At 36.3% G+C, this 24569-nt stretch overlaps 2 protein-coding genes across 6 annotated transcripts; both read left to right on the top strand.

Annotated features, from left to right (window-relative positions):
• Nucleotides 1-467: 467 nt before the first annotated feature.
• LOC128189030 (SR-related and CTD-associated factor 4-like) lies at nt 468-3879 on the top strand. Its single transcript, XM_052860436.1, has 2 exons — nt 468-899; nt 1134-3879. Exon 2 carries the CDS (start codon nt 1142-1144, stop codon nt 2996-2998), a length of 1857 nt encoding a protein of 618 aa, XP_052716396.1. The 5' UTR covers nt 468-899; nt 1134-1141; the 3' UTR covers nt 2999-3879.
• Nucleotides 3880-13087: 9208 nt separating this feature from the next.
• LOC128188924 (uncharacterized) lies at nt 13088-22658 on the top strand. 5 transcript variants are annotated; one of them, XM_052860250.1, is made up of 2 exons: nt 13088-13271; nt 20009-22658. In XM_052860250.1, the coding sequence occupies exons 1-2, from the start codon at nt 13103-13105 to the stop codon at nt 22144-22146; spliced, it is 2307 nt and encodes a 768-aa protein (XP_052716210.1). In that variant the 5' UTR covers nt 13088-13102; the 3' UTR covers nt 22147-22658. The 5 variants fall into 5 exon arrangements, with proteins under 5 accessions (XP_052716210.1, XP_052716212.1, XP_052716213.1 ...); XM_052860252.1 differs by lacking the exon at nt 13088-13271 and adding an exon at nt 15611-15887; XM_052860253.1 differs by lacking the exon at nt 13088-13271 and adding an exon at nt 15986-16237.
• The last annotated feature ends 1911 nt before the right edge of the window (nt 22659-24569 follow it).

Raw genomic sequence — 24569 nt, 5'->3', positions numbered from 1 at the left:
ACGTTGACTTTTGCATTATTCGATCTGCATGGCTGCGATTGAAATCGATGATGTATGGAGATTGTTGCACACATCGTTTCACTGGTCACTTCTGTATCCTCCAAAAAATATAATAAGATTTTTATCTTTTCTTATTCCCAAAGACATTCATTAGCTTTATTAATAGTTTTTTTTACTGTGATGAGCAGGAATTTAATTATATTTTGGTAGAAATCAATTGCAAAACTATGACAGCGTTGGGTTATTAAGATTCAGAATATCATTAATAACGACGCTTCAAAATAAAAAAAAAATGATCGACTGCCAGTCATATCTGGATTTCACCCTCGGGACAACACACGTCCTTCTAATTCTATATGACTGTATGCGATAATCAGACACCGATTATTTGTGTATTGTTGACGCAATTAATCGATAGAAACTATATTGATTTCGCTGCCCACTCTTTCGTGACGAGAAAAACACAGTTTGTAAACGATTAGTGGGAGAGACAGTTGTGTTACCGATTCGCCCAACTTTGTTTTTGTGTGTTAATTTTCCTCATCAAGAACTAAAATTACATGTACATTCTGAGGGATTGGATTTAAAAGGTGTTATGCCTGGCTGATTCGTTGTGGAGACTAAAAATAGGGTCTCGCTTCAAAAACCGGTTCTGAAAAGATTTGCATAGAGTGTCATATTCACGATCAGACCAAAGTTTTACATAACAATACCAGGGCTGGATAGCCAGGATAATTCCCTATAAACTGCCGGGTTGTTGTTATTTTTGAGTGTGAGACTAACAGGTTGTTTATTTTCTGTGGGGATTACTTATAGCCAGTGTCCAAAGATCGGAGGAGGGGACAGATACGTCGCGAATTGACGGAATGGTTCCAGATTGGTGCCCCACGTAAACACAGGTATGGCATGACATTTTTTTCTTCACCTGAACAAATTATGTGCGGCATCCGTCTCCCGTTCGCTTCACGGGTGATGTGAACCGTACACACACTAAATTTTCTCTCCAATTCAGAACAATTCAGGTAGGGTAGCCGTATATCAAATATCGTCACGTGGTCATGAGAGAGAGCCAGTTTTTAGTGTGTATATTTCATTTTTCCGCATAACTTATTGTGTTGTTTCTTCTTCCTTAGACCGCAACATGGTAATTCAAAGGGAGGAACAGATCCTTGTCCGGAGACGGGTCCTGTACATTGGGAGCTCGGTCCCCCTGGAGACCACTGAGGGACTGGAAGCCATACAGCAACCCCTCCGTGACAGATATCCTGTTGGGGACAACGCCCAAATTCAGGGGATAGATGCTTGGGTCAACATACTTCCGTCTGGAATACGCATGCAATATGTGAGAGACGCAAGTACTGTTATAGAGTTTCCTATATTTTCATTGACACTATGTGCGGCAGTCCGACAGGTTCGTTCCGTCAATGGCGCCACTGGCGAGATGACGTCGAAATTCGTGTCTCTGACGTCACAACAAGCAGGTGGTGCGAATTCCAAAAATCCTGCCATTTTCACCGCGATTACTCGCAGGACAAAGGGGAGGAAAGTGTTGGAATGTCATGGATTTTTATGTGCAAATGATCACGATGCTCTGGAGTTAGTGAAGGCTACCAAATTCATTGATGCTAAGTATAAACAGCGAGGAACCACCAGCAACAGGAGTTCCTTTGTAGCCCCATCACATCCGACTCAAATTCCACAACCACAGAGTGGTCGAGTCGAGAAAATTGTCAATGGAGGTTCCGGTATTCTGAACGGAAATGTGCCAAACGGTAATATGAAGGCAGATTTACATCCATCAGGCTTTAATGACGTACGTTTGCAAACCGGCGAAGTGGTGGAGAGTGTTAAGGATGCCGCGCCCGAGTTTTATGACACTGTCCCTACCACTGGATACTTCTACAGCGGAGCCAATACGGAGGTTAAAAAGTACAACATCGAAAAATTAGGAGAAAAGGCATACTCTGATATTGGACCCTCACGAACACCTCGCCCAATTCAACAGCGGCCGCAGCATCCGACAATATCGGCTCGAGGCGGGCCTATGCCACCACCAATGGTAATACCTGGACCACGTATGATGGGGCCACCGGGTAGACACCCAATGATGGTACCACCCCCACCGGGAAGACCTATAATGGTTGGACCTAGAGCAAGGTTCTTTTCGCCACCGCCGCCCATGATACGGAGACCAATGTATGGTGGCCCGCCGCCACCCCCTGGTGCAATGATGTACGGCCCGCCGCCGCCCCCGATTTACGTTCGAAGACCAAAACAACGTCCACGGTCAGGAAGTCGATCCAACTCTTCATCTTCGGGATCTGAGAGAGGAAGGGATCCGGACGACACATTTGCAAAGAGAATGGCCAACGGGAACTCAGATTCCGGAAGTGATATTTCCGGATACAGACCACCGACGCCGCCGCGCGATTATGAAATGAATCTAGAGGACAGGAAACGAGAGAGATTAAGCAGACGTGATAAACATGAACGCAGACGACGACGAAGCCGGTCTCCCCCCGAGGGAAGGGGTCCACAAAGGATGATGTATCCTGGATATCCGCCCGCCCCATTTATGCACCCGGTTTATGGCCCTATCTATCCTACAATTTACGGATACGGAAGGTCAAGGTCAGTTCCGCCTCCTATGAGGTACCCTACAGACGCAAAACCATCAAAAAAGAAAGAAAAGAAGAATAAGAAGAAAAACCGCAATAATGCACCACCACCCGAGACTGGTTTCGGTGGATACACTTCCGAGATCCCGTTCGGCGCCTTCCCGGCTCCAGGTCCTTACGATTCTCAACTACGACGACCACGTGACTTCCGGCGGGAAGAAAACCAATTTCTAAACGAGAAATCGTTTTCTCAAAGCATGAAAGAACAGACTCGTGTATCTAAAGGCAATCCTAATGGCGACCATTACCCAACAGCATACGAACTCAATAACGCCGGAAATGACGACGATCGGCAAATTGAATCAGAGTTCATTTACTAAAACAAGTGGTTACTAATAATCAATGTGTCGTGCAAAAATGAGACGTTTATAAATGTGATAGTGCTACATGTAGAATGACTTGATATTTTACGAATCTTGCGAGTTCTGAGCTATGTCGGCAAATTCCTGTTGACGACACGACTTTAGGTGTCAAAGTTCGGAAATTCTTGGTATCAAGACACCATTTTGGTAATTTTCTGTCGCCATTTAAAGTGCGGAATTCTATCTGCCATTAAAAAGACTGGGGGAGAGATTGAATGTCTACATCCATTTAACGTCGCTGCATTGTTTACCAGTTCAAGTTTAGTGCCTTGCCCTAGTTGTCACACATGGTCAACCATAAAAGTTTCTAAAAACATTTCTTAATGAAAATACTTTTAATCGTATCAATTTTTGAGAAGCATTACTACATGTATCAAAAATACTCGTGCTTTCTACAATAAAAAAGATAAGGTTAAATTCTTAACAGGTATATGCATTTATTATTCACGTTTTATTCTGATTTTAATGTATTCAGACACAAACCAACTTGAAGTTATGTACATTCTTTTATTTACATTGTAAATAGCCTATCAGGGTTGTAAGGGCCAATTATAGATAATGCCCCAATACCATACCTACATGTATGCATGTTTGCGATATTATGCCACATACAATTATAAGGCACATAATCGCATTGGAAAATATTCTTCACGTTCATGTTATGTATTATTGACATTTAATTGTGGTTTCTTCTTTTAGATATATATATATATATATATATATATAAATTTATTTTTATATGTGAGCAGATATTTGGGTCATTGCCATACGTATATACCAAAGTGTGTATCATCATTGTTATTCCAAGTATCATTAAATGATATATATTCTACAAAAAATTGTTGAGTGATATTTTAAACTGCACTGAAGAGAGAGAGAGAGAGAAATAAACTTCCTTGTCTGTTTTATACTAAAACAGCGTATTATTCATTTAAACTAAACGTGAAATAAGATCCCGTCTGATTTTTAAGTGTGACCAGCTTACATTGGTATGGGTACCAATTTCCATGTGTCTTTTTATAGTTCATTTAAGATTCATTTTCTTGTCCGGGATAGATTGCAATTTACCATCTGTAGTTTATTGATCAAGTTTAAGGGACTATGTATACATAAAAGGAAAGTATATTTATATATATCACAGGGAACCCGCGGGATCCGTGAAACGACCGTGCAAACATTTGTATAGAAATATCTTCTGTTGGATTGTATTGAGTGTAAGGCTTAACACCAACAACTAAATAAATGTTGTTCGTTCATACACGTACAAATTTTCAAATATTAATCAATACGCTGCCACCAAGTTTGAATGTCCACAGCCCACAAAATTAAAGAATGAACTCCAGCTTTAAGGAGTGTAATTTTTTTAAATCTTCATCATTCAAAAAAAATTTTTTTTTATTTTTTGAAAAACAAAATCATCTCGTAAAAGTTGAATTTCGTAAACAAAACACCCCAAAACACCCCATAGGACTATTAGGACAGCGACGGTGCTCAAAACCACACAAAAGTATAGGTATTAGCTGTGTTGAGACTTCAAATCTATAGATCTGTATCCATTAGAATCACGCCTTTCATTCAGTTTGTATCCTACATGTCTTAGATCTTTATCAGCTGACAAATCGCTGTGAGTTTTAAACCTGTAATTTACGTCCCATGATGTCGTGGTGCCTTGAGTTTGTTCAGAAACAACCTATCTACACGTAAAAGAATACTGTTCAAGTTTACTTTTGATTTTTCCAGCAATAAGAGACAAGCGTCCCATTGCTTCGACGATGAAAGAAGGACGAAATGATTCGCATGAAGTACTTACTTCACAAATAAGCACTTTTAAGGAAATAATAAGTGCATTCATCTTATTGATATGATTATACATGTACGTACATGTATGCGTTGTCCTGGCATGGGTGTTTTGTTGCACAATGCTGGTATAAAGGGACATATTTTAAAAGTACATGTAACTTGCTCACCATTACCCGATAACTACTGAGGTAGAATCAGTTACAGACAATAACGTTTAAAAATTAAAATACCAGATTCACACATTGTCACCAATACACGTACTGTATTTGTTTGTTTATATGTTTATATTGGCCTTCACTCGTATACTGTGCATGCTTGATTAGTAGAGAGCAAAGTTAAACGATATCAATCAAATCCCTGATCTTGTTTGTGACTACTTGTGTACTTCTTCCCCGTCCCTGTGTCTTCATTAACCAGGAACCTTTATTTGCCATTTGTTTTATAAATAAACAGCTTGGTCCCTGAAGTTACAATGATGAGGGCGAGTCCTTTTGATTGAGTTTTGCTATATAATGATTACTTGCTTTTGAAGTTTCTGATGAAAAAAAAAAGCCGACGAAGTAGTTTTGTTGTCTATTTTAAAATGCTGAAGTTTCTTCTGATTCATGTTGGTGTTGTGAAAGTTTAGACCATGACCATTCGCATCATGGCCGTTTGGGATCCTGGATAAAATGCCATCACAATGGATATACAAATACATTGTATACCACTATAATTATGTTTTATAATCTGAGCTTTTTGATTTTACTCTATAACGATGGCGTTTTCTTTTTCTTGGTTGATTTTTTCGATGGTAATAATGCTCAGTCATGTCTTTTACGCCTGTCTTCTACGGGACTAGTTTATTACTCGTATAAATATTGGTGTAATGGTCGTAAATCGTCTGGTCACCACGCGCACTGTCTGGTCCGGGGGGGGGGGTCTACAGTGGAACAGCTGTCGCTCTTTACTCAAATCATTAATATCAGCTACCAAAAGCATACACATACATCCAGATCTAGTAATTATCAGCCGTGTTGAACACATTTAAAACGAATGCGGTTAAGTCTAGCTGAATTAATCTCTAAGATGAATAGTGCATATAATGGCCATTGAATTCTTTTTAGTTAAAAGAAAACGAGATTTGGATTTGCAGTAATAGTTATTTTAAAAAAAAAGACTGAATCTTGTCCAGCTTTTACTGCCATTGGACCTTGTCCATTTTCCCCTCCTCAGTTGTGTACTATTAATGTACATCACGATCAGATTGGCCACCAATTAATAGTAAAAGTCTGAGCGGGTTCATTGCTTCTGACCATCAGTACATGGAGTGGTTTTGAACATTACTGCGTCTTTATGACACTTTTCCAGTGTTGGGTAGACGTGATAGCGATGCCCCCAAGGATGGTAGAGCGGCCATTAACGTGCGTTATTGAACTGTACTACTACACCATCTCGATGTAAATGCGTTGTTTTTCCCATTGGTAGTGATAAATTGTGGTTAATTCATTATGAATTTAAAATATCGTGACCCCCATGCAGTAATAAAAACGACTCAATGATTCTCGGTAAAATCAGTGTCTCTTGTAGTAAACACTTTAAGGACAAACGTTTAGGAGACGTTTTGAAGAGAAAACAAAATGAAATGATTAATTCACTACAATGTACATTTACTGCAAACTTGATGCCCGAAATGATGAGATGCACAGTATTATCTCAAGCTCCGCCATTTTTTTTTTCATGACCGTTGACGCACATGTCGTTGCAAGGATCATGTTTAAATTCGAGAGTAATTAAATCTGCCGTGTATATTTGAAAGAGAGAGTTCGCCCACTGATGTTTTAACTTAACTACATGTTCTGTATGTTATCATTGTAATGACAGCAGCTGTGAATATGCTGGTCAATAATTTTAATAAAATATTAAATAACGTTCTTCCCCAAATCAATAACCGGAATTGGAGATGTATATCTAGTTTGATATATATTTCCATTTTTTCAACATACTTATTTGATATAAAATTATCGATGCAGAATCTATATATATATATTCATAAAGGCAACGTTTTGAGGATTGGGTCCGGAGACAACAGGTCGCTATGCTATTAACTAAGCTAAGCGCAGTTTGGTGTAAAATGTCTGATTCTACGAAAAAAAAAACCCCAGAATATTAGATATCCTATTTCTGTTTGTAGAATTCGAGCTTGCAGGCGACCAGATTTTTCGTGCATCATCAGAACAAAGTGCAAAAACTTAATTTAAATAAATGAAATTTGGTTATCTGATCGATGTATAGTTCTCTGTTTCTCATTCTAGGTTAAAATTCAAATACTGTTGACTGCAAATTCAAATTTTATAATTTAAGGTACACGAGAATTTCTTAAAACATTCTGTTTTATTTACATTTGGGATTTCGTATCTTAGTGGCGAAAGGGTAAAAAAGTTTTTAACTTCCTGAATCCTTGATCCACAATTTTAATTGCTTTATTTTTCAAATTTCTTAAAAGCGATTTGCATAAAATAGATGTATATCTAACAATAGTCCATTCTAACCAAAACGAAATCTGTATTCCGTCTTATAATTTGACTCATGTCGTTCTAATTACGTAACATAATTGAAAGGCCTATCAAGTAAATGTGATAGAAACTAGTCGGCGAGAGGGGCCAGAAAAACTAACTTTACAGAAAAACAAGCTTTTTTATATAGTGTGTATAACATTGAAATTATTAAATGTTGGTGTAATTTTCAGTAACTTGAGGCGCAAGGGAAAATTTCTTTATGCATGTTAACCGAATTTTGCTTAGTTTTCAAAGAACGGGCATATCTTGTTACCCGCAAACAAAACTGATTAAATGCATACATGTAACTGGAGGTTCAGTTCATTCATTGATCTACCCCCCCCCCCTTCCCGGTTTGGGGGGGGGGGGGGGGTCCTAGAAATAATTTTGTTTGTCGGTAAGCGAGGAGGGGGGCGATCTTTTATAGAACGGCGTGATAATGCTGTATCAGTTTCCTCAGAGTACCAAACTTGGGTTTTAACAAACTCCAAGACTATGATAGGCATGAACCCTTTTAAATAAAATCTTGATCAAATAAGTTGAGTATGTATTTTATTTTCAGAAACCTGTTTTGCGAGACTTGGAAAGCTACTTCATTGGAATGAAGTAAGCAGGTAGCTATTCAAGCCTCGCCCAAATCTCATTAATCAAATATATTATGTCTCATACAACCTGCACAGATATTTGCAAAAGAAGTGCATATATGTACAAAAATGTGTAACCCTATCATTGCAGAATATCTTTAAATTGCTGTTTGACAAATGTAGTAAATGTACATTGAATTCAAATTAATGGAATTTGACAATAATTGAAAGAATTTCTCTATATTGAAAATCTTTATATTGAAATTGTAGATATATCACAAGATACCGTTGTTAGTGTATAGATTTTTGAGATTACATTTAAACAAATAGTTATTTAATGTGCATGCATACAGGGCCATGAATTCAGTGTGTAAACAGAGGGAAAAGAATGTTTTTTCAATACACAAAAATGCACAGTATACTCGTGAAAGAAATAAAACCTGTAACTTTCAACACGAAACAAGTCAATGTCCGTTGGTTCGACGCAAAAAGAAATGACTTTTTTTTATATAGGTAGCCGAATGACAAATTGGTGTTATAAAATTTTGTTTAATTTGAGAAAGCACTATTCTTTTAAAAGTAATTTTTCATTGTTATTTTCATTTTTGGGTGAATCAGAGTTAGTGTAGACAATTAGACGTTAATAATGTAGATTTATAGCTACTTCAAAGGACTCATAAGAATACAGTCCTACTCTGTTTCAAGTTAAAATTCATTTACTTAGAATTTCTCCCAGAACATAAAATATGTTACCAGAAATCACAAACACATTTACACATACAGATTAAGAAGATGATCAAGGGGGAAAAGGATTGGTTTGACCCGCAGCTACACGTGGATTGGTCCAATCATTCACATGACATCAAATAGTATTACATGTATGTACTAAGAACATGTACTTCATGGAGTCATTCACGTCAACTGTTTTAAAGCTATAACTGTCCAGGGTTTTCGAAAGGTGACAGCATTTTCGACGACATTAGTAGACCATGCCATTTAGTCCTTTGGATTTATGCAGTAAATGCTCCATAAACAATCTGATTGACAAAGCATTCTAAAACATAATGGCATTCATCGCCTATCAGGTAGCTAGCATTGTTCCACGTGCCAAATTCTAAATAACATGCTAGTGTATTAAGGAGGCTGAACGGTAAACTAATCACCTATCAGATCCACTGGAGAAGTTGCAATGTGATTGATCTTGCTATAAACCACAGTTACTTGTTTCTGTATAATAAAAAATCACCCCATTAATAAATAAAGAAATCAAATCATAATAACTACCATTGAGGGATGGGAAAAAATCCAACATATATATGTTTTGTTTTATGTTTTAAATTTTAAAGTTTTCCTAAATTATATACAGAACTCTTCTTTTGAATAAGATAAAAATAGTCTCAAAATAGCCATGGTGATCCAGCTCAGGCTCGGTCTTTTTTCTTGCCCACACTTTTCATGATAATTTATTAGCTTTCTTGCAGAAAAAATACTTTGGCTATAAATAAACATATGCACTTTAAATAAAAATAATGCCGTTTAATTTCATCAAGAAAGACATTCTCGTTACCAAACACAAATTTTCTCTCTGTACAAATTGACTCGTGCATGACATCTCTATATTTTTATACACGCGTAACAGCTATCACAAAGATGAAAATATTCACATCGGAATGAAAAATTGTTCAATAATTTCTTATTCTATAAGTTAAATTTGGCTAAATTGTAACCTTTTCAGTCGGTGCAATGGAAGTTTTTTGAGTCGTCTGCTACACACAGTGAATTAAGAGTCCTGCTGTCATCTGGTACACGGCCGTAAGTCACCGAGACACTTTGATGTACACTCTCTGCATATTAAACAATGGACTTCATCATATGCATATTACAGGCACACTCAAACTTAATTACAGTCATTTTTCTTATACGCGTATATACGTAAGATAAATGTGAATTCAGCAAGTTTTGTGGGGGTTTTTTACACATCAAAATTAACTGGCAGTACTTGTCAAGGTTGACTGTTCACACTGGCGAAGTGATAGGTATCTGTTTATGAATTATTTATTTCTCCTCTTCGCAGCCTTTCTCATATTTCTTTTTTTTTTTTAACAAATTGCTCTCAAAGAATTTTAAAACACATAAGGGACCCATTTTATTTCATTTTTTGTAGGTATATTTTTTTAATAGGAATTTCGTGATATATTCGGGTGGATAGTGACACTCCCCGCATTTCAACATCGTTGGTCATTACAAAAACATATTCCATTTTATTAAAAAAATGTTGAAATAACCAGTAATTTGACACACCCTGTATGTCAAGTGATGCACAAAGGTGAAACACCCATATTTCGCAAACTTTGAAATTGACCTCTGACCTGCAAAATGTTCTCGTATGCTCTCCTTACAGTGTTGTTCATTGGTTTGGGTGAGGTTGCTGCATTTTTGTCATTATATGACGCATTTATCAAATATCGTTTAACTTTAAAGATTGTTGTTGGACACTCCACACAATAGCCCCCCCCCATCCCCCCCCCCAAAAAAAAAGTAGTCGAAGGGGTTGTAGAGCGTTTCGTCGGTAATTGAAGCAAGAAAGATAACTCTAGGTCGTTCGGGAAAAAAACAAGAATTACTCTCTCTGACAAATACTTTTTGAAGCAATATCCCATTCTCAAAATGGCATAAATGTGATGAAAATTCTTTAGATTCAGGTAAAATCTACAAGAGTATTATTTGTTATAATATCCCGATAATATGTAGATGTCTGATAAAATATTGTTCTGCACGTGCGCTAAAATGATATTGTTTACAACTTCAGAGTTGAAGCTTTATTTAATTACAAGTGCTATTAATTATACTACTGAAAATTAATTTGTGAAATTAATAAGTTTGAATTTTCCAGGAGGAGGGGGGGGGGGGTCCTTTCGACCCTTGCAACCACCCTCTAGATCCGCACATGGGATGGTTCAAAATATCTTACGTATTTCTGACCATTTTAACGATTTCGATTTTTAACTTGAAAGGTAAACTGGCAAGTTAAATACAAAACAAAAAAAAAACAAAAAAAAAAAAACAACAACAACAGATAAACATAAGAAACGTTAAATATTTCGTACTACGCATGGAGTGTTTAACGAAAAGCATACATCGGTAACTACATGTAAACAGTGGAAGAACATATGAATAACGCCTGTTATCTTTAATATGGCCTAAAATGTACACACTGAACATATTTTAAATATTCCATCTTAAATGTCAAACTGTAATGAGTTTTCATTTCTTGGAATTTCAAATGATATTGTTTTATAATAGTGACAATCAATCTCTGTCGTTTAAGCAGTAACATCTTTTATATTACTTTAATGAAATATTGTTAGGCAGTTTATTTCGATATTCTTGGGCTGTACGTACAGAATTAAAAGTAGAACATCAGCGGACATTTCTGATATGTAAAGTATTTCAAACAAATTGATGGTTTCAACATGTACATGTACCACATTCACACTTACGAAACTTTCAAAGGAGGCTGGATGGTCAACCAATTAACCATCAGATCTACCTAAAATTTTAAGTTATGATTTGTGTACCTTTATACTGCTATTAACTAAAAAAAAATCATAAATTTTGGGGCATTTTTCTATATCTTTTTTTTATATACGGCTCTTCTTCTAAAGGAGGTCCATACAGTCTAGAAATGGCGATGACCATCGAGTCCTCTTAAACATTTCAATGCTTTGGGCACATTTCATCAATTGATATTACATGTGAAATGCTCAGGCTTCATGCAATCAATTTAAACACACACGTTTCAAAACATTTATCTACCTGGATGCTCTAAATACATGAACACGGATTTTAAGTTTATAGAAAACGGTAAGTTGAGAGGATAAACACCTTGGAATAGATATATTGACCTCCACCTTTTTTCAGGTTAAAAAAAAATATTTGTGGCAATCCCCCTTCGAAAAGATTCGAGAAATATTTGTCTTGGACATGCCGAGTGTGTTTATCGTCTGCACAATTAATCGTCTGCAAGACCAAAGATCTTCACGACAGCCGGAATTCTCGGGTTGCCCGGATGTTGCGGCATTTTTACCAATATTGCAGCTCAGTTCACACGAGTAATGAAAAATGAATGACAAGTTTGAAAGAATAAAAACATGCAGAAGATTCAAACAGTATAAACAAACTGTTTGAAATAATGCAACGACAATGACCTGCCTTAGGCAAAATTAAGACAAACTTCTGTATGTTGATAAATATTTATTTAAAACATCTTCAGGGTTCTACCTACTCTTTTCATTAGGTATGTGTGCTACATTTAACAATGAGATAAAAATGAACTAGATGTATAAGAAAAAAAACCAGTTTGCTTTCCTACATGTACTTACACAATTGTTGCTTCCTTTGAAAACGATATAATACTTAGTACCGTAACTAAAAAAGGCTTAACTACTAGTATTCCTTTCATTTCTTTAAAAGTATAAAGTAGACAATTGGGATTAGATAAAAGTATTATAGTTCATGTTCTAATGTAATCATTATTTCTTTACTTTATTTATACCTTCTTGGTAAACAAACATATATTGAGTTGCATATCAAAATACAAATGTTTATGTATGCTTATGTAAAGCCTTTCCAATAATAAAACTGACTGAGTGATTCGGATATCGTAATGATCTCTTGTTCTTAATGTACACATTTTCATTGTATATACAATGTATATACATGTATGCTTACATGGTAAAAAAAAAAAACCGTTAAAATGTTCAATCATAAAAGGCCTCTATCATTGCACTAATTGTATCCACGAGATCTTATAGATTCTAGTATCCGAGGGTCTCAATTTGTGCAGTAAGTATATAAAGGGTCGAAAGAATGCAGCGCAGATGCCATAAAAGGGACGTACAAAGCTGAAACGCCGGGGAAATAATTCATCAATTATACATCCTTTACTGCCCAAATACACAAAACCTTTCGCCAACAAAATCAATGGTTAAAAAAAACCCAGCCTCAATTAGTTTAGGATACCTTATACATGTTCCAACGTAACATATGTGGTTTTGGCACAAATCACCGTAATATGATATTATCCACATGATCAACGGGATTTTGCTTTTTGTGTGGACATTTTGTATTATTAATTCTCAATGAGTTTTTTGTGGCTTAAAGGCAAAAAACAGGAAAGAAAGAAGCGACGACCCAAAGGAAAATACCGGGTAGTTTTTGGAGTAAGTCATCATGATGAAACCGGAAGGAATTATAACAGAATTCCATTTCTTGACCCAGCTATGGGACGTGAAGCTCAGCGCATCAGAGGTAATTGTTCATATATATTACCGTGTGTGTTGAGCATTTGTTCGTTTTGTTTTTCAATAGGTTGACATTCAGTTTTGATCCGCTCCCATACAAGTATAATGGTGCAACACATTGACAATTTGCAATTTGAGAGATGATGAAAGAGATGACTTAAATCAGCTGATCGTTGTTACATATTTAGCTGACTGAACGTGATTGAATTTTCAAAACGACGCATATTTACGTATTTGCTTCTACGTAAGACTGATGATAGATTGTCGATTGTTTTTTACTCGTAAATGTAGATGCCATTTCTTGTTTTTTCCCAAGGTTACGGCAAGTTTCCATGATTATACAAATACGATGTAAAAACAGTTGTAGAAAAATTGGGTTTTTTTTCAGACCATATTTCGCAAAAACATCATGATCTCCGTTGACACAAAAAAAACAACCAAAATTTGCATGACAGGACTTACAAAAAAATCCAACTTAATACTGTTTATGTTTGTAATCTTGTTAACGTTTTTTTGGAACAACAACAAAAGAAACATGGAGAGGAAAAAATTGGCGAATATGAATAGAGAAAAAGCATACACGAAATACATATATACATATATACATACATATGCAACATCTATGTATACAGTCATACAACAAGTGTATTTGCACAGATGATAACATTACCATTTGAGTTTATACCTTAATTAAATTGTTCTGCCATTTGAATTGATTAGCCATAACAAAATGCATTAAGTATGGATGATAGCCGGTGCAAAATTAGCAAGTTTAAGTTGATTTTAGTTTAATAGTTGTATATCTACAAACCATGATTATTCTTCTCTGATCTCGATTTTGCAGCATCAAAAAGAAGGGAAAAAAACACATTGAAGATTCACTCGATATCATGAACAAATGTTCTGCTGATTTTAACAAATTTTTGACTGTTTGTCCTTCCTGGTTCGCTTATTTAGACAACCTTGAGAAATGAAACTTTGAGGGTAAACAGAGAGGTTATCAGACCCATAAACCAGACACGCAATTGTCCCCTCCAATGTCAGTTGACGTTTTTTCTCATGTTTAAAATATTTCTAAATATGTATTTAAAAAATTCAGACAACATCCCCCCAGCTCCGCTCACAATATTTTGTAAAGACAGCCGCACGGTGAGAATAAGCAAATGTGATGATATATAAATATTAAATATACTTAAATAGTCCATACCCTGCTCCCGACCGCCAACAGACCTCTCTCCACAAATTTGAAACTACTTTGGCGAACCTTGAGTCCCCTCCCTCCTCTTTTACATGTTTTATGGTAGGGATGTGCGCCCCCCCCCCCTCCCCCCGCCTTTCATAAAAACAATGCACGTCCCTGTAAAAACAGGTTTGCTTCGGCATTAGAAATCCCGATATTTTCAGGATGGATAGAAATGGTGTTTAAAAAATAATCTCAAAGTCAAAAGGATAAATCTCTCTCTCTCTCTCTCTCTCTCTCTCTCTCTCTCTCTCTCTCTCTCTCTCTCTCTCTCTCTCTCTCTCTAACACTCACACAAACGCACGCCAATGTTACCACTCCTTACAGTTAACATGAATAGTAAAGGTGTGAAGATTGAATAAATTTTTTCAACAGTACAAACCAGGGATAGTAAAAACCGCATATAACAAACTAATTTAATTCTAGAAATTCAGGAATTTGGGCGACACTCTAGTTTTATATCCTGTAATTTGGACAGTATCACTTGGCGTGGACAGATAAATGGTCCAATAATAACGCTGGAATCAGGTTATGTCTTTATAATTACACCGATCTAATAGAGACCAAGGCATTGACGTTGTTGAAGGAGGTGTTACATAACACAATTAATGTGGAATTGTGCACGTGGAATCAAAACACTATTGATAAAAAAAAACCTGGAAAAGTCATTATGACGCAAAAAGGATTATGTATCATTCAATGAATTTCTTTTTATAATTTTTCTCTCGTGACAATGAGTATATATAGGCGTTAGATAAATATTTGTGATTCATTAATATCGTGTCAATAGAGATTTAACACTTTCAAAACAGAGAGAAAAATGAGAAATATTGATGGTAAACATTGCTTTGTAGCGAAGCTGTCCTTCTGTATAGGTCGATAAGCTAGGCCTCTATTATATGAATTGTCTCTTTGTTTATGGCTATAAAACCTAAGATATTCACTTTTCACACAAAAATCAATTTCTTGGGCATATTATTTTGCAAATAAGATTTTAATTTTCCCTTGAAGGCCTCATCGCTTTGCATGTAATGATGATTGTTTTGGGGCTGAAAATTTAGCACATTTTTATGGAAAAGAATAGTGATAGCTCAGTCTGAGGGGGGATTTCAGAAAGATAATCTGTCAATGTGTGTTTCCCATTCTTTAATATGTTAATCAAATGGACTACCTTTCCGCAGGTAAAATGTGGCATTTAAAACCCAGGTAGTAGTAGTAGTCTTGTCTGCCTGCATCACCTGGACGCCATTTTTTGTCATTGTCGCTGATATTGAATGAAAAAAAGAAAGAAAAATACTGCACACTCATTTTGATGAAATGTTGAATCAATACATCGGAATAAAGGGATTTGCACACACCCTAACCTATCAGGTGAAGAGCAAGGTAAGTTTTCTGGCGAAGAGCGGTTTATCAAAACAGTTTACCATAACAAGTGAAGCGGTATATAAAATCGTCAACAACCTATAAATATTCATTACAAAATTTAAACGTCTGCTGGGGAATATCTAAGAAGGTCTTGTAAGGATCTAGGCTATCCCCATTTTTTGACACGCGCCATATACAGATTGTAAGAGGAACGAAAAGACCACCATATTCATTTGTGTGCGTTCTCTAGCATTCCATACTTTCCCTTCCGTTTTCAGACGAGACTGAAATTTGGAATTTTATTGCGTGTGTGTGTGTGTTTTCACGCTTTGGATAAAGCGTGGTATTTAACAATTATAAACAAACAGGTAAGGCTGTTTAATTCTTTTTGTTCAGGTAATTACCTGTGTAGACGTTGTTTTGTCTACGAAGGAATTTCTACCTTATACAGCATTAGTGGTCTGGATAATCAATACAGAAATAATGTCCACCATCGATGCAAAATCATAGCTACATGTACCAGTAAGGAGGCATTCTTTGCAATGCTGTTCAAGAGAGGTCATTCGTTACAAAAAGGACTATAATAGCAAGACCAAATTCTGACGACGTTATAACCTCATCGTTAGGCAAAGGGGTGGACCTTTTGAAAATTCTGTCTTTTATCAGTGTTCCTTTATTGATGAAAAATCTCTACAGATATATATTGCTTTAAAATTCGGCCATATTTAACCTTTAACAAGAAAGTTTGTTGGCCCATCAAGAAGACATCCTCTTGATGTGTCAGTGCATGATAACAAAATATAAATCTGGTCCCGATTGAAGTGGCGCTTGGTGAATTTGACACCTTGTTCTTACCTTGTAAAAGTCTTGTATTCGACGGAAGGACATGTACAAACTTAAAAATTCTCCACAGGTATGTCTTTCATGGTTATTAATTTTCCCTTTCTCGGTTTTTACTCTGTTTTGTAACCCTCAAATTGTTTTATGGTTTTCATCTGATTAACATAGGCAACTTGACATTTCTTCATTACCTTAATTTGCATAATTCTAAGGTTAGATACAAAGATTCTGAATCTTGAACTACTTAAATTTCATTTATTCTTTTGGGGGGACAAAATTGTCATTTTTTTATTTTTTCACCTGTATAATGATACCACCATCAGGTAAATAATGCTCAAGATGATTGGCTAGCTATATATTAGAGATTGTCTTTCATGTACGTTTTGTATAGTAAGTAAGTAAATCATTTATTATAGTGACATGTGCATTTTGCATGTTACAATAATACAGTGAAACAATAATACAAGATAATAGCACCCGGCCCATCGGACCTATATGTCACTGGTTATATAAATTACATATTTAAAAGTCAACGTGAAAATTTTGATTGTCTTAGTTTTAGAGCATTAATAATAAATTGAGAGCATTGCCGGGGATAAGTACATACTAAAGTTCTGAATAATTCAAATTCTTCATAATTTGTTGAGCCAGTGGTATTTCTAATAAGTAAATTTCGTAAATCATTATATAATGTATAATTAGTGTTTATGATTTTGGTTTTCCGATCCATGTTTCCTGCAGATACCTTGTATTTTCTATGTAAGGTTCTCGCCCCAACATGCAAACGTTGGTAACCAATTTTAGAGTCAAAGGATTATGCTTTGAATCAATCTTCGCAAGATTGCATAATTTTTCACATGCATGGCTCACTGTCACGTGGTGTGTTTTTTAGGATTTAATAATGAATGATTGCATCCATACCAAAAAATCCCCTATTTTGTATAGTTCAGTTACAGTGATATTCTATCTCGTGTCTATTCAAAAGTTACACCCATGTCTGAGAGTAAAAAAAATTTCTGCTGCATAATTTTTTTCTTCCGGGTATGGGGTTTAAAAAGGATAATGAAGTCAAAGGAACGTTCTAACCCTAAGCTTTAAAGAAAAACGTTTGACGCCTGGGTGAATTTGAATGAAATTCCACCAAAATCGCAAACTGCAGTCGGAATGTATAAGGAACTGCGTGTCATGGTTAAATAAAAAGGATATGATTGTCATTTTTTTTTTCGACTAATGGTGATAATTAACTCTCCCGGGTAGCTCGTATGTACTATGTACTGAAAAAAAGACCAGACAGGTAAAATTAGAGTTAATGATTCTTAGATTCCAAAGATTAATTAGTATAAAGGTAACTTGAATGTCATCCTCTAAACACATATCTTATCTCTTCAAATTTTTTTTATTTTGTCGAATAGGTACAAAGTTTATAGCCATGGTTTTATTACACCTAAAGTACTTTCCTCTCTGTTTAATAAAACCTTCTACCTGAAGAAAAGTCACCAATGAACAAACATTAAACTGATATTTCACTCAGACAAAGCTGTATTTTATGTGGCACAAAATCGTTGGAATGTCCTGTTTAATTTTAAGGCGACTCCTAAGGTGTGCTTCGAAGGTTTTTATGTGCGCAGCGAAATTGTCATTTTTATTCGTGTGAATTCAATATCCTTATCTCAGGAATTCAATGCATGATCCTACATTATTTTAATTCGATGCTTTTATTTTTAGGCGTTCTAAAAAGATATTACAATGGTATACAACATTTGGGTTTTTAATGAAGGAATATGCTTTCAATTTGCATGCATTATGGACGGTTGCTGTAACGAATTGGGTGTGTCCAGAATTATTTGTCCTTGTGGTATCAAATTTCTTGTACAAAACACGTGCAGGATTAAAGCCGAAGCTTAAAAAAAATTAAATGTTGTTACCTACGCTGAGATATTGTTGCAATTCAAAAATAATGGCACAAGAATGCAAGACATCTGGCATAATGAAGTATAGCGCTACCGTTAAAATTGCAAATGAAAACATTTTAATGGTCGAAAGATTTCTTTCTTTCATACAAGAAAATACATATATTAGAATTTTGTTCACGTCCTTCTTTTTATAGCAGTGTTATGATTCTTTAATCTGTGTTCTACAGTTACTGTTGTAAATTAACACGTGTGACGGTTAGCGGAGTTGTACAACTAGCCCGGGGGTATTGTCGTAACATGCTTCTAAATGATGATGGTCAATGAGTTAATGACCTGCCTGTTTACGTGAAGTTGACCGGTGTCCCATCCCTAGGATCCCGCGCGCTAACTGCCGGGTGGGGTAAGAGTCACTGCTGACCAGTAGATAAGGTCATATCGGGGCTTTGAGATGGACGTGCTTAGTAGAAATCCGTGGAATATAAATGTGTTTGACCAGTTTTCAATATTCAAAATGGCTCCGGATTTAGACTATAAGAGATACGGTATGTAAATTGTCGATAAACATTGTGAATGGCCCGACCTTTGTTGTTTATTACGCCAAAAACGTGATTTTGAAAATCCGTGTTTTAGTGTGGTTTATCTTCGTGTTTGTATCACGTTTGGGCAGACTTAATTTTTCAAAGGAACTTTCAAAAATTTTATTTTGTGGAATATGGTATTCAGTAATGGCACATGTACAACCTCTCATTGCATTTTGTGGTAATCTCTGATATTTCCCTCACCAACCCCCTTCACGAAGTCAAAATCTAATTCAATTAAGGTATTTATGTACGTGTAGTGGTAAAAATACTATATGCTCCAGTATCAAAGTTTAATGTAATTAAAATATTAACGAAAATGATGATTTGTGGAAAACCAGTTCACTGTTGTATACTTTTATAAATATATCATGAATCATCTATCGCCAAGGCGGTCTAGCGTTTTCTTCTTCTTTTGATGACGTTTGCTTGATATCAAAGAAAATGAAGAATGTTCCAAGAAATGATGATATTCGCAATAATGCAGGCAGATTTTAATACGTTGTTGTAGGACTAATTATGTCATGAATTATAGGCTTGGGCTAATGAGTTGAATGACAAGAAAAATGGGAGCTCGTTCATAAACATGACAATACTGCCTACACCTATAAAGGGATTTTAATAACGATATCATTTACACAAAAACTCGTATTACGATAAATTTGAATACATCCTTGTAGAGGTTAACATTCATTGTTTCTATTGTATGGTAAATTATTCCTTGTAAGTAATGTTATATCTCGGGATACTGGAAGTTTTAAATATCTCATTGGGTAATTAAAAAACTTTTTGTATTTTCTTTTTTCAGAATCTGATGTGACGCTTGAATCTTTGCCTCGTTTCTGGGATTACACGTCACATTTCATTATGGATCCCCATGGAGAATTCGTGCTGCAATATTTGGGGAGTACCACTCTCGCCAAAGCGACCTCTTCCGGACTCGGTACCATTCAGAAACCTTTACGTGACAGTTATTTTGAATACAGAAAACATTCCGGAAAGAAACACAAATCCAAAGACCTAACGGAAGTGGCGCTTCAGATAACTCCCAATGGCATAGCCGTTATTGTTGCTGGGGTAAGTCCCGGAAGTGAACTTTTTTACGACATGCAGTCCATTTCCTTTTTTGAGGCCGTACGATTTACGACAGTGAAAGGCCACGATAAGAAAATTCAGGGCGGGTTTGTTCCAATAGATATCAACCGGGCGCCTAATACAGGGTCGGAAAAACTGTTTACGCCATTAGACAAAAAACACAGCAATCTTGCGAAGGTGGACCACCCTCCACTGTTAGCGCTTGTTATGAGAAGGAATTCTGGTGTGCGGGCGTTAGAATGTCACGGATTCGTGTGTGATAACGAAGACCAGGCATTACGTATAACACAGCTGATATACATGTTACAAACTCGCATGATGGAGCCAGGAAGGCCCGAGTACATGAGGCAACCCTCTGATCCCAATTACGAAAGAGAGCCACCCCACGTACGCCGACCTGATATTTTGCAAACAACTGAGGGTCAAAGGCCGATGCAACTGACCGATGAATATCTGCGTGGTTCTCGGACCGGAGAGTGGGAGGATTACCGACCAGAATTTGAAGGTCAAGGACATGACAGATACATGAGAGATCCATACGGTCCCCCAGGAGGACCAAGGGACCCTCAGGGATACATGTCTTCGTCAGGAAGGTTTGATAATAGATTTCCCGCACCGGGATATGATGAAAACATTCGTCACAGACACGAACGAGAACATTCGGGTGATTATCAAAGACCGCCATCCAACGAATTTCATCACGAAAGACACCACTCCAACGAAATGCGTCGTGATCGACCTCCATCCGACTATCGTTACGAACGACAACCATCAATGGAATACAGACATGAACGTCAACGGTCAAACGAACTCGCTCATGAACGGAAACAATCGGGCGAATTCAGGCACGAACGCCAACCTTCGGTCGAATACCACCACGAACGACAGGGCTCGGGAGATTACCCAAGGGGCGATGGTCGCTACCCAAGAGAGGGCTATGACTCTGGTGGAAGAAGAGGCCGTCCCGAAAACAGACAGGAAGACTTCAGGATTCCCCGCGTAATGTCACCCGGTCGTGTTCCCCCGGCCACTGCCCCCAAACCGTCACGTGCTCTGTCTCCAGGACCAAGATCGCCAATGGAAGACCGTTATCTAGGAAACGAACCACCTGGCGTGAAACGTGGTCTACCCCGAACTCCTTCAATCGACGAACCACCAATTCATTCCCCAACACGTGACCGACCGCCATCTTTTAAAGGCCCAGAATACTCCGCATCAAGTCTGGAGAGTAGACAGGAAATTGAGCAACAGAGGTCTAAGCCTGTCGCTCGAGTTCCGCCACACCTTGTGGCCGGAGTCAAAGTTCTTCCGACGGGTTTTGCGGCAGCTATTCAAAAGAAACAAGAAGAGAAGAAATCTCCTCGCAGTCCGAAGCAAGAGCGATACGCCGAAGAGGACCCTTATGACAATGCAATGACTAGAAAAGAATTTTATGAGCACGAATCAAAGAAGTTTGACCATAATTCTAATGCGCATGCCCCACCGGATATTGTTCCGAGGGTCGATCATGGGAGGGAGGAGGATTATAATGACTACGACCGAGTGATCCGGAGAGACCCCGAAGGTTACTACCCGAAAGGGCCTGCTAATTTCAGACATAGTGCTCCTTCGGAGGACCTCGGAAAACCTCACAAGCCTTGGTCTTACGATGAACAATTCCAAAAATATTCGCAAGAAAAGGATAGATTTGATCCATCTTATGACACATCACGTGACCCGCTGGACGGGCCACCTGATCACAGGCACGGCGAAATGGCTGAAATGTTTAACAAAATGAATATTCATAATCCTAGCAGTCGAGCGGAAGTGCCAGAAACCAATTTTGAACAATCACTTGGATATTATCCGTAATTCTGATCAAAGTCATTCTAATTATACATGTAACCCACATATTACGTTTTTTTTTTCTATAGGATTATACATGTATAATTATATTATCTTCTTTGGCTCTCGCAAAAATTTGAAACTTGATATGAGGATATTGTAATTAGAGATTTCAAACAGTCAACCTGGTTTTTTAATTTAAGAAATCAAAATTTACTTACAAGCGATGTTATAAAAATGTAACATAAACGTATCAAGTTAAGCTATTTTTTGTTGATTTATTTCATACAGTCATGTACTTCGTGTTTTATGACCTAAGATTACCTCTCCGCGTGATTATATACAATGTATTTGCTTTACTTTAAACAGAAATCTTTACATGTGTACATGAAACCTGTATATATAGAAATGTAGAAACTCATAGATACATGTATGAATGTATGTTGTTCTGGTTTTGAATTTACCAATTCTCGTATCACTGAATTTGTTATATAAATTTTTACTTGTATAATTAATATAAAAAGAATTATTTAAAAATTTGTCGCCTTTGTCTTGAAAAAGGTCACAAAGTTATAGAAATGCTTTCATATGTAGCAAACACGTAGGAATTGATGGTAGAACTTGATGAATAGTTAAAGAAAAATGCCCTATTCGACTGACAATAAGATTACTGTCAAATTAATTTGGAATATTTTTCATTAACATAAAAACTTCAATAGCATCAAAAATTGTATGAAATGTGTATTATTTTAGTTTCCAAGGTACCGAACATAAAGTAAATGGACCCCCCAATCCCTCTGCATTTTATCGTCTGCATGTCATTCATCTAAATATAGTTTGAAATATTTTTTGTTGTTGTTTTAAATTGGCATTAATATAGAAAGCGAAAAACGGTTTGTGTTATTATATATAATACGTATTCAAAGTTTGACTTATTCAGCTAATAGTACATTGTATAAACATGTATAATGAATTTCAAAATCAATGTTTTTCAATGGCTTTACATGGCTCGATTGTCGTGATTTTATTTTTTAAAACTGTTAGTAATGACCTTTTAAAAGAGGAACACACACACACACTCACACTCTCTCTCTCTCTCTCTCTCTCTCTCTCTCTCTCTCTCTCTGAAGAAAATATAGAAATTTGAAGATAAATTATATGGATTTTTTTCTATACTAAATAAGTATAGTTTATAGCTTAACAAACCATATCTCACAAATGTTAGGCAGATCTGGCCCCGCCGTCACCAAAATTTTCAAATCACTCGACTCGGTCCTCAACTCAAATCCTTAAAAGAAACAGTGCATGAATTTGAGGCCAAAACTCCTAATTGATGCTGAGTATTGACTTGAGGAAAGTTGGTGACTGTGGGACATGATGGTTAATTACCCGACCATCTAGCCTTTTTAATGATCAACGTAATTACGAACTACATATTTCGTAACAATTTTATAGTTCATAATTATGCTAATGGTACAACCTGTAAGACTTATTAGAAATGCCCTATCATGCTTACCTCATAACATTTTTAATGACACTATTACTTGAGAAAGACATTTTGAGCAGCGGAACCAGTTATCTCTCTTTGATTGAGTAACTTCTGTGTAACATTTGACAATATTTCAGGAAAACTTTTTACATGTTTTCATAGCTTAACGAATTCTTTCGAACGCATATTATATTTGTAAATTATCCTAATCAATTATTAACAAAATCCTTTCAAAAATGCCCCCCCCCCCAAAAAAAAAAAATCGCAAAAATGTTACTATACAAAAGTTCTACGAATTCTGCATGATTTTGCTATGTTTGCCCGTAACCAGCTAATAAACTAACATTTAGAAAATGTATTAACATCCACTTTTGCCAATGGGAATGAGATAATATTATTTACATACAACATGTATCTCTAGAAAGTATATTGGATTTTGATTGGTCAATTTATTTTCGCCCATGTTCACAAAAAAAACTCCCGTGATTCTGGATTAAATATTATCATTGAAACATTGCAATAAATATTCAATGATCCTAAATTTCACTCCTGATAAAATACATCCCGGTACTGTCTCCATGAAAAGTGATTTGCAGGTAAAAATGTTCGACTCAACCAATCTGCTACTTCATACATATGCACAGTGCAATATTTTGATAGAATTGTTTAGCCATGCGCAATTAAAACGACTGTTCTGTTAAAGCTGCAAAATCTTTTTTTTTTCTTTGAGGAGGCTGAAGCTTAAGATTATCATACAATGTAATAAAATAGAATTTTTGAACATTGACATTAATTGTTAAATAAGTTATAGAATTACATATCACGTAGAACCCCTGACGATCAAATGGATTGACACATTAAAATGTCAATAGATGTTAGATAATTTACGCTCACCGTGTGTCATCATGTATGATTTTTGTAGCAGATGTTGTTTTGGTGTTTTTTTTAATTTATGTCCTCT

Source organism: Crassostrea angulata, chromosome 6 (genome assembly GCF_025612915.1).
Source record: "Crassostrea angulata isolate pt1a10 chromosome 6, ASM2561291v2, whole genome shotgun sequence".
NCBI lineage: Eukaryota > Metazoa > Mollusca > Bivalvia > Ostreida > Ostreidae > Magallana > Magallana angulata.
This window is presented reverse-complemented; position numbering and strand designations above follow the sequence as displayed.

Excerpts from the sequence above, each read along its gene's own strand:
- LOC128189030 (XM_052860436.1), top strand. The coding sequence starts at position 1,142 with ATGGTAATTCAAAGGGAGGAACAGATCCTTGTCCGGAGACGGGTCCTG.
- LOC128188924 (XM_052860250.1), top strand. The coding sequence starts at position 13,103 with ATGAGTTTTTTGTGGCTTAAAGGCAAAAAACAGGAAAGAAAGAAGCGA. Across the intron at positions 13,272-20,008 it reads TGAAGCTCAGCGCATCAGAG|AATCTGATGTGACGCTTGAA; the intron begins GTAATTGTTCAT and ends TTCTTTTTTCAG.